The sequence below is a fragment of the Synchiropus splendidus genome, chromosome 1 (genome assembly GCF_027744825.2).
Source record: "Synchiropus splendidus isolate RoL2022-P1 chromosome 1, RoL_Sspl_1.0, whole genome shotgun sequence".
Classification (NCBI taxonomy): Eukaryota; Metazoa; Chordata; class Actinopteri; order Syngnathiformes; family Callionymidae; genus Synchiropus; species Synchiropus splendidus.
This window is the reverse complement of record NC_071334.1, coordinates 44078950-44096004: the sequence shown is the minus strand read 5'-3', so window position 1 is coordinate 44096004 and position 17055 is coordinate 44078950. Positions and strand designations below refer to the sequence as shown.

Sequence of the window (17055 nt, the reverse complement as noted above, 5' to 3'; positions counted from 1 at the left end):
ACCCTCTAGTCACACTTGACAGGAAGCACGTAACGCACTAGGAATCCCACACACCTGAGCGAGTCCCTGCCACTTTATACGGCCAACATAACACTGCATAATGTGAAGCAGAGTCTTGTGTCACGAGGTGTGAGCCTGCAAAAAGACTGGCACAGTTAAACTGTGTGGCTGTGTTGACTCACTCAGAGGACTTGTGTTTGTGACACTGTCAAAAGTCATCTGCTATGTCCTGACTTTTGTTTGTGTTTGTGTGTCCCTAGTGTCTCAGACAGATGGGGAAACTCATGTCAGAGTGTTGGGCTCACAACCCAGCCTCTCGCCTCACAGCCCTGAGGGTGAAGAAGACCCTGGCCAAGATGTTGGAGTCTCAAGACATCAAACTGTGACAGAGACTTGAGCCCCCAGAGACTTGCCACTGACGCTGCCCTCACTGGCGGTGCACGGCAGTGTATGTGTGTATGTTGAATGAATGACGTGACAGATGGAAACAGGAGCCAGAAGAGTGAGATGCAGCGCGTCAGTGAAGATTTGTCTTTCTTATCTTGCAGCCTCGGAGTGAGGATCCCAAGTGCGCTTTCTGTGAAAGCTAGGTGTTTTTTATGCCGACGCGGCACAACGTGTTGACTGAGAGGAGCTGAATGAAATCCTGTTGGGGCTTCTTTATTTGCAGTCTTTTGCGCTGCATCCAAGCGCTGCCCAGCGACCACCCTCTTGTATTGGAAGGTGATTTTACAACTTGTTAATTTAAAGTGACCATTCTGTTGTCATGTTAAATCCACTTTATTTGGGTTTGTGGGACAGCGCCCCCCCCCTCCGCTTCAGTTTGTCTGATTTAAATTAAAGATTTGTGAGGATTGTTTGCGACTCTTGTCTCCTCACGATTGTTTTGACGTTGATGGAGTAGTTGCACAGTGGCTGTCGCCTATTTATCCAGCACAAATGTGACCATTCAGCTGATGGGACAGAAGAGAGAATAAAATGTGTCTCCGCAAAAAGGCTGGTGGTTCAATTATACGCGTGTGTTGTTGCTCCTCACATGTGCAAGATCGTGGTGTTTTTGTGATTTTGTAAAGGTCAGGTTTGATCGTCTGCTACTGCATATACAGTGGTAGCCATTCAAGGTTTTGGCCTCTGGGTGTCACTCTCACATAATACTCAAAGTGTGGTCCACTGACGCGCCACGGTCCGAGGTGGACAGCAGAAATACAGCGGGCTGGATGTGGTCCTCTGAGAGGTGCCATGTGCTACTCCTCTAAACACTGTCAACTCTCCTGCTCATAGTTGATTTGGTGTAGTATGTTTCTACAGCAACTAGTTCTTCATGAAACCTGGAGAGGGACAGTGTTATTTGAAATGAATGAACAATATAATGCTATAAACAGAAGTCAACAATTTTAAATCTAAATCTGATGGTAGCATTGTCTTCTATTGCTGACCACCTTACGGATCAATTTTAAGGGGGAACATCGGTCATGCGTTATGTCATGCTCGCACCCACCTGCACAATAATCCAGGAGACTGCAACCGTGATGAGAGTTTCTAACCTGAACTTTTTTCTTTTTAAGTCAGTCGTGTTAGTTTGAGTAGCCCTTTCAAATTTCTATATCAGTGCTCACGCAGTAGAGGCTGAAGTAAAAAGACTTACTTTCTTAAAATGTACTCATGTACAAGAATCCAGGAAAGATCTTTCCTTCCTTTGTCAATGAAATGTATAGGATTCTTCCATCCTTTACAGCTCCAGATTGAAGGATCCTTCCGAGCTCACTTGTTATTTGAATTTCTAGGATCCTTCTTGGGCTATCAAGGGTAGTTCTTTCCTTCCCTGTACCAATTTTATGGATCCTTCCTAGGACGTCAAGGATCCTTGTTTCCTTCACTGTTCCATTTTCTGGGATCCTTCCTTATTTGTCAAAGATCCTTCCTAGACTGTTAGGGATCCTTCCTTCCTTCACCGCTCCATTGTCGAGGACCCTTCTTAACGTAAGTATTCCGACTTCATGGATCCCTCCTGAGCTGTGAATCAATAGGTCAAGCACTGAACCACAGTGAAAATACCAGTAACCAAAACGATTTCAACTGCTGACTTGAAATAACAGACACAGCTTTCTTGTTTTCAATGTTGCATAGAAATATAATTTATTATTAGTCTTAAAAATTCTTTCTTACACTTTGTACATTAACTTGACAGTGAGACTGGAGCAGGTGAGAGGACACATTCTCACAATGGACCATGAAGCTGAACGTTGTGAAAGAACAGATGCAAAGTTTGCATAGACCTCTTTACAAAAAACTGCCGCGACAAACAACCAAAACGAAAAGCAGCCACGACTGCGTGGAAGGAATGTTGCATGTACAAGTTATCATCCTGAATGCACCTCACAATCACTGATGGCTTCCGTCATGAACGCACAAACGTGGTATTTCTCATAAATAACACTCGATATTCGGTGATAGGAATTCAGATTTCAACAGCTGTTGTCAGTTATTTGGTAGAAAGCAGTAGTCCTGTCGCTAGAAAAATACATCTTCATGGCAAACCACAAATAAATATCTCCTTCCTGATTCCTGCCCTTGCGTCGATGACGTTTGACTTTTTCAACCATAAAACCTGGCAACACTCGCCGAGCGAAGCGTGAATGAAACATCAAACAATATACGAAATGAATTAGACACAAAAGCAACATTAAAAAGTGATTACATCATTTGTGTCCCTCTGTGGCTGATGACCGCAAGCGTCCACCTGGGGGCGCTATGATACAGTCAAGCGCCATCATGAAACGTCACAGGGACACTGCAAAAGTATTCTAAACAGCTCTAAAAGAAAGAAAGAAAGAAAAGAAAGAAAGGAAAAAAAGCATATAAATAGTGGTGTAATTAAACACTCGGTGAACACGTCCGTGGTGTCGCTATGGAAACTGACATGGAAACTAATTGGAGCCCCTCTTGACCTTTTGATGTCACTTCTTGAAGCGATGGCGAAGAAAATCATGTCCGCTCAGTCCAAATATCTGGACAGCTGTTTCCAAGGAAACCAGATCCAAAAATATCAGCGCGAGAGGAATGACTGGCAGCGATTCTTGTTTACCCTCCAAGTTTTTACACCTTTTGTTGCCAGTGTTTAACTGGGTCACGGATGAGTAGACCGGGATGTTCCCGTCTTCTTTTGCTCTGCACACACACACACACACACACACCGACACACACACACTTGCTGCGTTGGTGTGTGTGTCATGAGGTTGCCTTTTGCTTTTGGCAATCCATCACTTTTATGAATGATCTTTTTTCATTTTCATGATGGAGGAGACGTCAATGCTCTCCGGCTGCCGGCACGAGGCTGTCGTGGCGACCCATCTCCTCCAGGACCTGCGCCAGGCGACTCAAGTTGCCGTCAGGGAAATGCTGGGCCTCCCACAGGTCCAGGATGACTCCAGTGGGACTGGACTTGGTGGCAAAATAGTTGAGATACCTTAAAAGAGACAAGTCAGTTTAGCACTCTTATGTCATCCAAACCACTGTGACGTCACACCCTGAACTTCTCATTGTGTATTTATTATAAATGAATTTATATATATATATATATATATATATATATATATATATATATATATATATATATATATATATATATATATATATTTTTTTTAATAGTTTTGAGAAAAAAAAAAAAAAAATATATATATATATATATATATATATATATATATATATATATATATATATATATATATATATATATATATATATTTTTTTTTTTTTTTAGTTTTGAGATTATTTTTTTAAATGGTCCAGTTTTTTCTTTCTTGTTTTTTTTTAAGCTATGTAACGCTTGAAAAAATTGAAAAGGGTGTGTATGAGCCCTCTGACTAAAATTCCATTGTTGGCCATTTTAAGTTTGTTTATGAAGACAAGCAGTACGATACTGGATTTAAATCCATGAAAAACTACAAACCAAAAATCACAATATTGGTTGTTGAACAAGTTAACTGGATCCCAATATATACTCGACAATGTTGTCAATGCAGGTTCAGAAATGTTGTGATTCAAATTCAATGATTTTAAATCTAAATCCAATGGTCCTATACTTTTGACTACTGCACCTACGATGATCTAAAAGAGGTGGGTGATGGGCTTCAGACAGAAATAAATGGAGCTTCTTCAAGGTTTACCCCATGTAAAACTGTAGAGAACCGTGTAGAACCTGGGATTTGCACTCACTTAGGATCTCACAGGACTTAATTTTATTTCACGGGCTGAGCAATAATAAATATTTTATTAGAAAATATAACTATTTTCTCTATTGCTATAGAAAATATAGCTTGAATATGAGTACATATGAGAGATGTAAATATGAGTAGACATTCAAGATTGCACTATAGTAGATATATAGTAGATAGTAGAGGCAAATTGAGGGTAAGAACCACTTACAAAAATGGTGAGGAAAAACATAAATTGAAGTATAACAGAGTAAGGAATCAACATAAATGAATTATAGAACAACATAAGAAACAAGAAAACACATTTTAAAATGGGTTTGTCTGATCAATAATCAAGAATTTCATCCAAAAATCTGTTTTTCCTCATTCGTGGAGATTTGGCGACCTCAGAAACTCTCCTGCTTTGTTAGCAAACTAAAGACCTACGTGAAGCCTAGTACCGTGTGCATATTTATTGTTATTAGTAGAGTGATATGTACATTTTTTAAATATCTTTGTTAATATTATTCTTCTAATGTAATATGTAGGAGTGATAAATATCATCTCTTGTTGACAGTCTGATCAAAACGTGACACTATTTAAGAAAGAACTGCTTTCCATTCAGAGCGTCCCTTTCCTTTATTTTTGAAAATCTATTTCTTTTCTCAAACTGGCTTCACGTGACGCGCAGCAGGCTGAGCTCTACTTTAACGGTGTGTCCTCTTTGCTGTCACATCCTGTCAGCGGTCAGTCTGCGGCTGCTGCCTGTGATAACGGCCTTCCCGCTGGGCCGGATCTGTCTGGATCAGACTCGGGCAACGTGGTGCCCACGAGCCAGTACCAGACAGCCCACGTCCGGCCTCCAATGGGTCTCAACATCTATTTTTTTTTTTTAATCTATGCATATTTGTGGCCTCAGAGCTTCATTAAAATACAGCCTTATTTTCAGAGCTCAGCAGCAGTGACACGTCCCGCAACACCGATGCGCCGGCGCGCGTACCACTTTAAGACAATCACATGACTGTGTCGACATTGGAACGTTCTGAACTGCGTTCATAAGGAAGCGCATCTGTCAACAGGATGCGACTGCTGAACCACTTTCTTTCGCACGCTTACTGGAATGATGCATCCTGGACCGGCAGCAGAGTTTTGTTGGACCAACGTATCACGACATAAAACAAAGTAATAAGCACAATGAAAGACACTCTGTTGGCACGAGCAATGAAAATACTGAATGATGATGAATGGCCTATTGTGTACTGGATAAAAGCTGGTTGCTGACTGGTCGACATTCAGACCGTAGCTTCTGTTCCACTTGTAAGCCACTCAGCTGCTCACACACCTGTCCAGGTTGAGTTTGTGGGCCAACATCCTCCAGTCGTTGCCTCGGGTCTGCGGAGCGTCCAGGCTGCCGCACAGCTTCTGCCTGATGGACACTGGGATGCGGAAGGCGTTTGGCCCCACCAAGGTGGTGATGTTACTGGCCGGGTCCAGCAGCGACGTGTCGATACTCTGCGAGTCCTGCAAGAGGAGTCAAGAGTTTTGGGGGATTTATGACCGAACCATGATTAAGGAAGCACAATAGCTTCCTCTTTCTGTGAGGAGAAAACTATTCATTCAAGTGTCGTGCGTCTAGTGAAGCTGGCAGATTGGTTTTTAAATACTGCGGGTTGCATCAGGAAGATGAAGTGCTGGTGGTCTGGCAACAGAAAGCAGAGGAAGACCGAGAGACAAATGACCCGCAGGCGCTCCAGGAGACACAGCGCAGCACTACACCAACCATAATTCATCTTGTTACTGAGCACAAAGCTGGAGCGCTCCTTCAGAGCCCCCCTCTCCCCCGCCCGCCCCCGGCTCCATGCTCTGGGCAAGATGTCCTTTGTGAAGCAGGTAAAGCAGTAGCACCGGTCATTAGTCTCCCTCGAGTACTGCGTTGCAGGGTCGGGAGCCGACAGAACTACTGGGAAATAAAACGGCATCTGCCTTTATGAAAAGGTTTATGATTCACACCTAAATGATCTATGGTGTTCCACAAGGTTCAGTGGTTGGCCCACTGAAAGAGTCTTGAACTGGCTAGCTCCAGCTCGGACCTACCTCCGACAGGGTGGTGTCCAGCTGGAAGATTTGTCCCTCCCCCTCCACTTGTCTCACGCAGATTTTGCAGTTGAGGTCCACGGTGCTGCTGGAGAATCTCTCCAGGGTGAAACAGCAGTGGAGGTTCCTCTGAGAGCCGCTCCACACCTGCTGGAAGGACAGTTCCTGCGGGAAGAGCGGAGGTTCGTGAGAAGATCAGACGCCTGAAAGACGGCGACCGGCTCTCTACCTGGTACTTGGCTAGAAGTTTGCTCTTCCACAGAGCGTGAGGAACGTCATGAATGGAAAGTCTCAGGTTGTGCGTGCTGTCGCTGAAGTTTAGAGTCTTCGGTTCGTCCAACAACTTCCCTCCCATTTGCTTCTCCATTTGTAAAACCTCCTGTGAAATCACACACAAAGGCGAGTGAGCCAGGTCACTTGCGAGGTTAATGACATGCATGAGTATGGAAGGTGTTCTGTTGGGGCAGAATTATTCTGCTTTGGGCAGCAGCTGCGTCTTGCTACAACTTCCTCCCTGTGACACAAACATCTCTTTCTCCACCGCCCACTCCGCATCTGCCGTCCGTGCCCACGCACACACACACACTTCTCACAATCCAGTCACAAAGACACAAACACACTTCATATTTGCCATCCTCTCTGATACGTTACTTTATGCACTTGGAGCGTCACTCCTTCGAATTAGATCAGTGTTTCTTTCCTTAAGGATAATCTCCTTCTGTTTTTGAGCTTGACGGGTCGTGTAGGATTCGCTCATTCAATTTTCGTTGTCAAATTGAAATGATACAAATAAAACAAAATAATGGCTTGTTTTGTATTATTCATTTTATAAATGAATTCCATAAAACAAAAAACAAGTTGTTTTTCATGCAGCGGATTTTGCGCTGAAAACAGAATAACAAATACGAAAATACTGTCGGGATGGGTCATTTGGATTGAATAGTTCGGTGGTTTGAACTGGAATGGAACCACACAAAGAGCAGAAAGCACCAACGGTGAAGATGGAGCGGTTCGTGTTGTTCTGAGAAAGCAGGCGCGCCACAGTTTGTGGAGAAGACGTGACCACCGAGAGAAACTAGACTATATTCCAGGTATTCATGATCGAATAGGCACACGCATGTTTTCCTGCAGTTAACTAGCGCCGGTTATTTTTGACACAGGTAGCGTGTACATCACTGCTGACAACAACGTGACAATATTTCCTGACGGCCGAGGCAACTTTGACATCGGCGAGCTAACAATGAGGGGGCGCTATGAGGTGCACAGCTTCAAACCACTGTGTTAAAAACCAACTATTCAATTCAAATGAACCATCCCGATAATACTTTCGTTTTAGTTATTCTGTTTTCTGCACAAAATCCACTGCACGAAAAACAACTTGTTTATAAAATGAATAATAAAAAAATGAGCCATTATTTTGTTTTATTTGTATCATTTCAATTTTCGTTTCACAAAGAAAATTGAATGAACGAATCATACACGGACCTGTGAGGCATCTTGTGCGGGAGTGTGAGAGCTCAGCTCCAAACCTTGAGTGCGTCCTGGTTGTCGTCCAGGCAGTAGGCTCGGATGTGGTACTCCATGGCGGGGCAGGTGACCGGGCCGAAGATGGCTAGTTTTAGGCGTTTAATGGTGGCAGCACTGAGCGTTTGACCCACAAGGCAGTACGTTCCCAGCGTCTCCGTCAGGATGTGGCAGGCCTCGTCGTCCATCTGGATGTAGCATGGCGTGGTGAAGTTTTCCTCTCCCACCACCACCACATCCTAGTGCAGGGAACAGCAATTCACAAGCCAATTACAGGAGTCAAAGTCATGCTTTGCTCGTGCAATAAATTTGGACAGACGTTTTTGAACACACCTGGGCTAAGAGCAACCACCTGCCTGTATAACCCTTGCCCTCTTATTTTATGCATTAACACACCACTGTAGTTTACTGTTTTAAAAAATATAGTTTTCATTCCAAACCAGATCTAGATATATTTTCAGTGGTGGGACTTTAACAAGTGAATGATGATTAATTAATCACAACAAAAATGTGTTAAAATTTTAATTTAATTTCATTTAATTGAACAGTTTGCTCTCCAGTCAACAGGGAACCTTTGTCAGTGCAGGAGTTCCTGGTCCACTGATCCCACTGATGCACAAGACACGTGGCAGCTAGGATGATAACAACAACAACAAACATGGAGGAATCCCTGAACCAAAGCAAACAAAAGCTTCTGTTTGCTTTGGTTCAGGGAGGTTTTTCACTACACAATGGCCATTGTTTCCTCTACTCTGAATGTACTTGAAATTCTTATAACATTGAAATTCTTATACAAATATTTTCAAGACATGAAAAGAGCTTTAGTTTAAATAAGGTGATATAAAAACTTGAATATAGACACCATCGTGATTTATTGTGCTATTGTCAAAATGATGCAGAATAAACAATATTTTGTTGTTTAAACGTATGTATGGGGCCTCACTTCAACTGTTATTGTCTGCCACTGTTAAGGTCTTATATATATATATATATATATATATATCTGAGCACTGAGTGGTGTAAGAGTGCTGCACTTGTGACGTTGGCTAGCAGTAACTGACCGCTGACCTCTGCACCATCGGAGAGGAGGAGTGGGCTCGACACTCTCTCCCTATCGTTTGCCCTCCCTGCTGATCTTTCTTGATCTTGTTTTCTCTGCCTCCGTGTGCTGCTTCTAATCCAGACACTGGTGCGCATAGGCATTAATTCAGCCTATTATGAGAGACAGAAGAGGAATTACAGCATTCTACAGTGCGCTGGGCCGTCTAACAGCAGTATTATAGTCCATCATTAGACTCCTTAACTGCTCCGGGGGGACGGCATCGGGGCTCATTATTGGGGGGGATAATTACAACATGTGAGGCTTTGTGAAATTGTTTGGTTGTGTGTCTGTGTGTGTGTATTTATTTATCCTTCCTTGCCTTTATAAAAGCATCTGTGAGGAAGTACTTTCTGTTGCAACAGAAGAATGTGTATCCTGACAGAGGGTGTGAAATGAGGCAGCATTTCAGTCGGGCTGGACGCCCCTCTGTGGGATGAGGAAGCCTGATATTAAAGCGAGCGTCATCACGCTGGATGTTACCATCTGCATCTGTGACGGGTCAGGAGATGTAATCGATAGTCATTCTGCCTTCAAAAACACAGTTTTTCGCTGAGCTTTATTGGAGGAGCCGAAGCAATTCATCAATGTCAAAATAGCGTGTGGGCCTGCTTTGCTCCAGAAGTCACATGGGCGCATCGCAGTTGGCACACAGACTCTCCCTGAAATTGATGCAATTCCTGCCACCGTTCAATAATGAGCTGACAACACTATTATACGTTGGACGGAAGCTACTGCTAAGTGGTAAGACTGTCAGGCTGGGTTGCTCCAACAATAAATACTTTTACTGAAACTTCAAAATATAAATTCAAAAATGTCTGTCTGGTTCTGATGCGTGAGCAGAAGATTCCCGGAAAAAAGACCAAAATATTCCATCATTACGTGATCAGACTCGTAACATTATGTGAGTAAAGTTGTAATATTATGAAAATAGAGAATGGGAAGTTGGCGCACTTGGATTGTCTTTGCCATCGCTGGGTGTGAATCTAAACGAGTAGATGCGGGAAACAAACAAGGAGAAACAGAGAAGGAAAAGCCTTGAAAGACTTCCTTGAAGAAAGGAAGAAGTGACGATGAAAGGAGACACTACCGCTGCAATGAAAAACTGATACGTTTTAATGGTGTTGATCTGTCGGTTCTGTGGTGAGTTCCAATCCTGGAGCAGGCAACAGTGAGAGGTTTCCGGATTCAAGCAAACTCACACAAACAACTCAGACATTTCAGAGTAAAGTTTTCAAAGACGTGGTCATCGCTTTGCTCTGTCTGTTCTCTATGGACGGTATGCAGGGAAATGTGGTCTTTATTTTCCGTCGTAATAACAGTACAAGAGTCATTTTCTCAATAAATTAAATGCAGAACAAGAATCATGGATTTACAAAAAGATGTAAAAAAATATGAGGCTTGATGGAAGTACATTGACTTTTTATTTATATATATATATATATATATATATATATATATATATATATATATATATATATATATATATATATATATATATATATCCAGACTTGAACTCATATGTTTCTCGTACCGCTATCAATCAGGAAAATTCAAATATGAAATGTAACATCTGTTCATCAGTTTTGTTATTTTGCTGACGGACAGACAGAGTCTAAAACCGAACGTCCTTGAAAAAATATAAAAAAAATAATGAATGAAATAAAGCATAATGATGTACAACTCCATTTCTGATGAAATGATTTTCCATTTTTGTGTGAACATGTAAAGATGAAGAAGAAGAATCTAACCGAGGAGAACAACGTGATATCACCATTCGACAATTATTTAAAACAATAAAAGCCAATTACATCATTCGCTTCACTTCACTCTGAGACGCCACGATGTCGTCCTCCAATAAAGTGAAGCATTTACAAGGCAATTAAAAAATTAAAATAACTGCCATCGAATTTGTGCAACCAGGATCCAGCAACAAATTTACTGGTCACAATCATGAAAATGTACTTAAAAAAATAGGAAGGACTAAACATTTCCACCAGACAAATGGAACAGGAGCACCAGGACACCTGCAGCCACCGGAGCAAACTGCTGATGACTGAAAATACAGCGTCGTGTTGTGTTCACAAGAACAAGCGGATAAGAAAAGCAGGAAAGGCAACTCATACAATCCCTCCAACATTGTGCTGCCATGCCTTTGTACCAACCACTGTGCACATTTAGCACGAGCCTGTCCATGACAGAAGGTCTGCCGCGGTTGCACCCTGTTTTCGTCACTCACCTCCCACTTGTTCTGAGGCGACTGGCTCTTCAGCTGGATCAGCCAGTCCTGCTGCCCGTCACACACGGCACAGTGGTGCATGGTGATGATGACGGGCCGAGTCAAAAGGGCCCCGGGGGGACCGCAGCTCACCACAGGGCTCAGCACTGTTTGACCATCATCCACCGAGGGCCTGCGGGAGCCACACAGAACCACAGCAAACATGTTGTCAGGCGACGCTGTGACAGCAGTCACTCAGTGCCACGGCGAAGGTGACAGGAGTAAACAGGACTCTGGGGACTTCTGACGGGGACACTGCCTACCTCAAGTTGTCCTTCCTCTGCACCGTCACGTACATCTCATACACTCTGCCCTGTGGAATGGCCCCGGCGGGAATCAGGAGACTCACTCCTGAGAACACATCATACATGTCACATGTCAGGAGGCGGAGTTGAGAGTCACTTGACCGATCGGTGCCGGTTGAGGGTGTCGGTACAGGGTGGCCACCAGAAGCGGTTACCCAGGGTGAAAGCCGAAACAAGCATCATCTTCACGCTTGCAGAATCCTATATTTAATGTCCACTTGGTGGTGCCAGAGCAAAAATGAAGAGTCGACTCGTGAGTCGAATCAGTTCCTCTAAATGCCTCAGTACTTCAAGAAGCTTCATCTCACCATCACTATAAAACACAGTTTATAAACATGTCTTCAGCTGAAGATGAGTCATTATCTGAATGGGAAACGACGGGCTCTTGCTGGCTTATCGTCGCCTCAGTCATCAGTAACTCAAGAGACAAGTAACAATGAGTTATCTGCCAGTAATGAAGGGGAAATCCAAATCCCCTTGGAGTTCAAAGTCATGGCTTCTTACTGATAGTATTGGAGAATGATGTGACACTTCATTTGAAGAATCAATGATGCCTCTGCTCTCCAGTATTTTCACGAGGCTACAGTCAGCGTGATTTACATCTCTCCATCTCAGATTGATCTGATATGAAGTGCAAGTCCAGGGTGTTTTGAAGACTCATGCGACGCACACAAACACTCCTCGCAGGAGGAGGTTTGTCAGACAGCATATTGATTTCTCATGTCCTTGCTCTGAGCCGTTCAAAGAGTGACAGAAAGCCTCCCCTGCTGGCTAGTGAAGCAACGGCGACGATGCTACAGGGGCCGCCTCACGTGGTGCCGCTCTCCATTGCAGCAGAAGTTTCAAAGACCAAGCAACTGCATTTCAAGTAGCTAAAAAATACCAGGCAGCCGCACTACCAAGCGCCAAAAACTTTTTTCATTACTCAAAGACGCAGATCAAATGTTACAACGCTCCCTTTCCTCTGCTTCTGTCTGTGCAACATGATGAGGTCGGAGCGCAGCTGAGAACAATTTTAGAGGAATCAAAAAAAGGCAAACTTGAGAAGTCGGTGTATCCTTTAATGTCTTGCTTCGTTTGTCTGCGTCTGTCAACATGCGTCTGTGGAAAAGCAGCCCGCATGCGTTTGAAGCGCGGACAGAAATGCTAATGTGCGCTGCCCGTAACAGAACACCAGCGCCGCCGCGCTCGGGCACCTCAGGTATCCGTCTCTGTGTGCGTGCTCGTAGCACGATTGGATACACGTGCTTCCAAGTAACATTTCAAAGACGTGTAAAACTCTCCTGCTGGATAAGAAACGACAGAGGCAGCAGTCCAGTGCACATCTATGTGTAATAAATACATTTGGCTTCACATCTACTGGGACTCTTTGGACGCAAACATCATATAGATGTAGACGCACCAAAGGTCTATTCAGAATAAACGCTTACTGTGGCCTGGTTAAGTAAAAGTAACAGGCAGTCTGCAGTCGTTTATATGATCCATTTACTTGTTGCTCAACAGACTAAATCAATTCAGTCTCTCACTGATGGCACAGTGGGCAGATCTGGACATTGGACCATAGAGAGTCAACTACAAAGTAGGGACGCTCCGATCTGGATTTTTGCGGCAGACCACGGATACCGATCGCATGGATTGACAATGAATTTGTCATCAAAATGATGAGCCCTTCTATGTCCATGATGTGAAAACATGAACCATTAAACCATTTTAATTCAGACACGTTTTAATATGCCTCTTCAAGAAGGCAAAAAATAGGAGGAAAAAAAACCTTGCAGAATGCAGCAACTATTCTGTCAAAAGGACAACTGAAAAACATTTGATGTGAGACATCGCAGTTTGGTGAGTCTCTTGAGACTCTGCTATGTCCTTGAAATATTTACATACTGGCTGCTTGTAGCGGGACTCTGGAAACAAGAGAGCGCTGCAGTTATAAAAGTTTCCACTCCGGACGTTTTCAACCGTTTCAGATTCAGATGGCTGACGAACGCAGCACCCAACTCCAGAACGGCGACGGATCCGGTCGTTTCCGTCTCCGTATAAACGACACCTGAGAAAGGCTGCTCATCTAGCTTTGTGAAATTACTGATTATTTCTTGGGCAATACGCTCAGCATTCCGAATGTCACGCTCGGACCGGTGGGTGGTGCTAAGCATCGCAGCTAACTGCCTGCTGCGCAAACAGCCTGCTACCTGAGGAACCAGCGCTCTCACTTTCATGAGCCCGAAAAACTCTGTGGTCCGTCAAGTGTTGACGCTTTAAGGTGTGTATCATTTTGACGCGCTTCCCTGCACAACATTTTCCTGTGCATGTGGCCTGTTTGGAAGTTGAGTTGCCCATCCGTGATCAAGAAGTGTGTAAGCTTTACTCATTAGCTTGTTGTTTGTATGGTAAACAACTCCTGCACCTTTGAACAGAATGCTACAATGACTTGATTCCCTGCAGAGGAGCATTTCGTGCATAGTCTAAATCATGTAGGAAAAACTATATAAATAAATAAATAATGCGGGGAAATATCTTAGCTCAAAGAGTGTAAATTATGTTTTTCTATGTCAGTAAAGTGCTTTTTCCAAACAACCAAAGGTGGAAAAACACTCGACTCACAACACAAGAGACACTTGACTTAACACTTGTCTGAAGAGGCGCTCGAGCGTCTCCTGAAAGCAGCCTCTCACTGGCTTGTTTTTACCAACACAGCTTGAATCCAAAGGTGCTAATGTGTGTACAGGATGATGGTGGCAGACTTCAGCTGATATTATTGCAACTTAGTCATTTTGTAACAAGCTCTTCTAAGGTCAGAATTAGAGGCTTAGCTGCACTTGGTAAGTGAGACAAAAGCTATTTGACTAAATACAAACATCGTCATTGTTAGCTCAGAAGCCAAACACCCACCAACAATGAAGGATGTTTTAGTCTGTCACAATTTGCTTAACAACTACCTAAAAGAGTCACTTTAGAAATAACACAAACTCTGTTGCAACCACATGGCCACCTCTTGTGAGAACCTATCCAATGGGGTTGGCACAACAAGAGCTCCTCCAAATCTATCACGTTTGGTCCAACATGGCTATTGTAGGTGAGTTTACTGATCCAGTGATCTGGGATCATCTGGTCCATGTAAACAGCGAGGTCATATTGAAAGGACGAGACAGTTCTACAGCCTGAAGTGTATGTTGTCAGGGTTTGGCTCCCTCTGGGTGACTGCTGTCACAGAAGTGAACTGCTCAGATTAGTCAGTCCCATGAACAAGCAGCGATAAATGTGGTCACATGCCTTCTTCTTCTCCGTCTTTGTGTCTGGGCATTTGCTCTGAGGGGTTGCCACAGCAAACCAGCCGTCTCCACCTGAAAGTACCTTGATCCCCAGTCACACCTATCCTCTGCATCCATGGACCTCATTGGATGCCTTCTTCTCCGTTTACCTGGTAAGACTAAACTTGTGTCTGTGCCAGACAGTGTCTCACTCCTGGCCACCCCTGACAGTCGGCTCTACTCCTTCAGCCCTACCTGCACTCTCTTCTTCACGTTGTCCACTTTAGGGTGGTGCAACGATGAGACGGTACCGCGAGCCCCAGCGTGTTGAACATGCACACTAGTTATGACCAAATGTCACGACGACAGATCCCGTACCTGAGTTAGGGACGATCAGATGCCCGCCTTGGGAGCTAAAGGACCCCACCGCTGTGCAGGACGGGTCTCTGGTGCGCATGAGCGTCTGTGTCTGGGTGCGTCGGCCCAGCGTGTTCTCCCCGTCCATGAGGCAGTGTTGCAATTTGGGCGAGAGCTTCGAGGAAAACTCTCCTCCCAAATCGTCCTGTGGAGTCACCAGACCCGAGGAGTTGTACACCTTGATCTTCAGATTGGGGAGGGGGTCCAACAGGGGGGAATTTGTCATGGGGATTTTGTCGGCCACGTCGTGGAGGGCATAGACAGGACCTCGGTACATGGCAGCTGCCGAGGTCAGGTCAGGGGGAGCAGTCAGGAGATCAGCTGCAACAGAAAGCAGAGGCTCATCAATCACACACCACCCCACCGCGGTCATCAAACACTCGTCTTTGACCACAAAGACTTTAGTGAAATAGCCCAGAGGAAATAAAGTGTTGGCAGCAATCGACAACGCCGCTCTCCGCTTTTATTTATTCGTGACTCATTAGGGAAGTCCACTTCACCAACGAGAATTATTGCTCAGTCAGAGAAGTCAAAAGCACAGCTGTGATTCATGAGGACCAGATGGCATCGCCAACACTGGCTTTACCCGCTAGGTACAAGGATGAATGTTCACTAGCTGGGCTGAGTGGGTGGAAGTGGGAGCTGTTTCCCTGCGCGGCAGCAACTGTCCATATAGTGATGGAGATGTCAAGGAAAGTGGCAAAAGATTCCGTTTTAATGAGATGTTTTACAAATCCAGAAAAGTCTGAGCAGCCCACGTGATGTAAATATCTCATGGGAAGAGAAATTCTTTCAATGAAACTGAGCCAAATTCTTTTTAAAGTCGAGGAATTAAAAAGAGATTGTTTTTCGGTCTCTTTAACTGGTTTTTCTTCATTGCTGAAAACACATTGTTCCGCTACTGGAACCATTTGTAGAATCAAATGGCGGGAACTATGAACTGAGATAACACACAGTCATAATAAGACATTCAATTTAAGACACACATTCGTAGGTGTGTCAAAAGGTTTTTGCAGCAAAGAAGCATCTTCTTTTATCCCCGAATCACTCTCACCATCAGTGGAGAGTCAGATAAGAATGTTAAAAGGAGACGTCTCGTCCTCATGGTGAGATCTGAACTTTGACAGAAGCTGGACTAGTTTTTTTTCCCTTTAAAATTGAAAGTTGCGCATTTGAGCTCCGAGTTCATTAAAATGCAACTGATAAAATGGAGAGACCAAACTCAGCTTCATCGTGGCAGAGCGGACACATCCTGGCCAATCTTGGTGTGTTAGTGAGGCCCCCTCAGGCAGCTCAGTGGGCATCTAAGGTCCAGCGATTTTCATAGCCCAAGGCCAACAACTTGTCTGGATATTGATCCTCGAAAACAGATGGCGATACAGAAAAATGTGTTTAATTGAACCATGCACTTTGAATGAAATATCGTTTTTACACATCGATTTGTACACCGGCTTTAAGTAACTGCTTTAATACAATTTCATGTTCATGTATGGCAATTGACAACTGACAATTACTCACAAATTTAGGTTCATTTTGTCATTATAAAATATTAGTCATAATGTTCTACATGTTCTACACCTGGCGGAACTATGACTGTCTAGTACAGTATGAAATAGCAGATCACCCTCCGGCTTCCAGGGAGTTTTGGATCAACGTCCTAGGGGACTACAAAATAGTACATATTGTTGAATCTAATCTAATTTACTGGGACTCTATTTCTATGAAAAACTATGCGCATTTCGCATCACATAATAATTTTCAAAACGCATACTGTTACTTTAAACGTTCTGTACTTGCTAACCTTCAAAATGAATCTTTTGAATCCCAAATGCGCACGAACGATATCACAACTTCAGAGGGCCTCAGCGCCTCCTGCACCGAAGCAAGCGACTCA

At 43.8% G+C, this 17055-nt stretch overlaps 2 protein-coding genes across 6 annotated transcripts in view; one reads left to right on the top strand and one right to left on the bottom strand.

The window, feature by feature from the left end:
- The window catches only part of bmpr1bb (bone morphogenetic protein receptor, type IBb), a 39996-nt gene extending 39030 nt beyond the window's left edge, over positions 1–966 (top strand). For both annotated transcript variants that reach the window (XM_053853762.1, XM_053853763.1), the window contains one exon: positions 261–966. In XM_053853762.1, coding sequence (XP_053709737.1) covers positions 261–386 — 126 coding nt within the window. In that variant the 3' untranslated portion in view covers positions 387–966. The remainder of the gene's footprint in view (positions 1–260) is intronic.
- Positions 967–2130: 1164 nt separating this feature from the next.
- unc5cb (unc-5 netrin receptor Cb) overlaps positions 2131–17055 on the bottom strand; it is a 144801-nt gene continuing 129876 nt past the window's right edge. For all 4 annotated transcript variants that reach the window (XM_053853758.1, XM_053853759.1, XM_053853760.1 and 1 more), the window contains 8 exons: positions 15123–15482; positions 11452–11539; positions 11150–11321; positions 7817–8050; positions 6517–6666; positions 6288–6452; positions 5536–5714; positions 2131–3466 (listed from right to left, as the gene is read on the bottom strand). In XM_053853758.1, coding sequence (XP_053709733.1) covers positions 3307–3466; positions 5536–5714; positions 6288–6452; positions 6517–6666; positions 7817–8050; positions 11150–11321; positions 11452–11539; positions 15123–15482 — 1508 coding nt within the window. In that variant the 3' untranslated portion in view covers positions 2131–3306. The remainder of the gene's footprint in view (positions 3467–5535; positions 5715–6287; positions 6453–6516; positions 6667–7816; positions 8051–11149; positions 11322–11451; positions 11540–15122; positions 15483–17055) is intronic.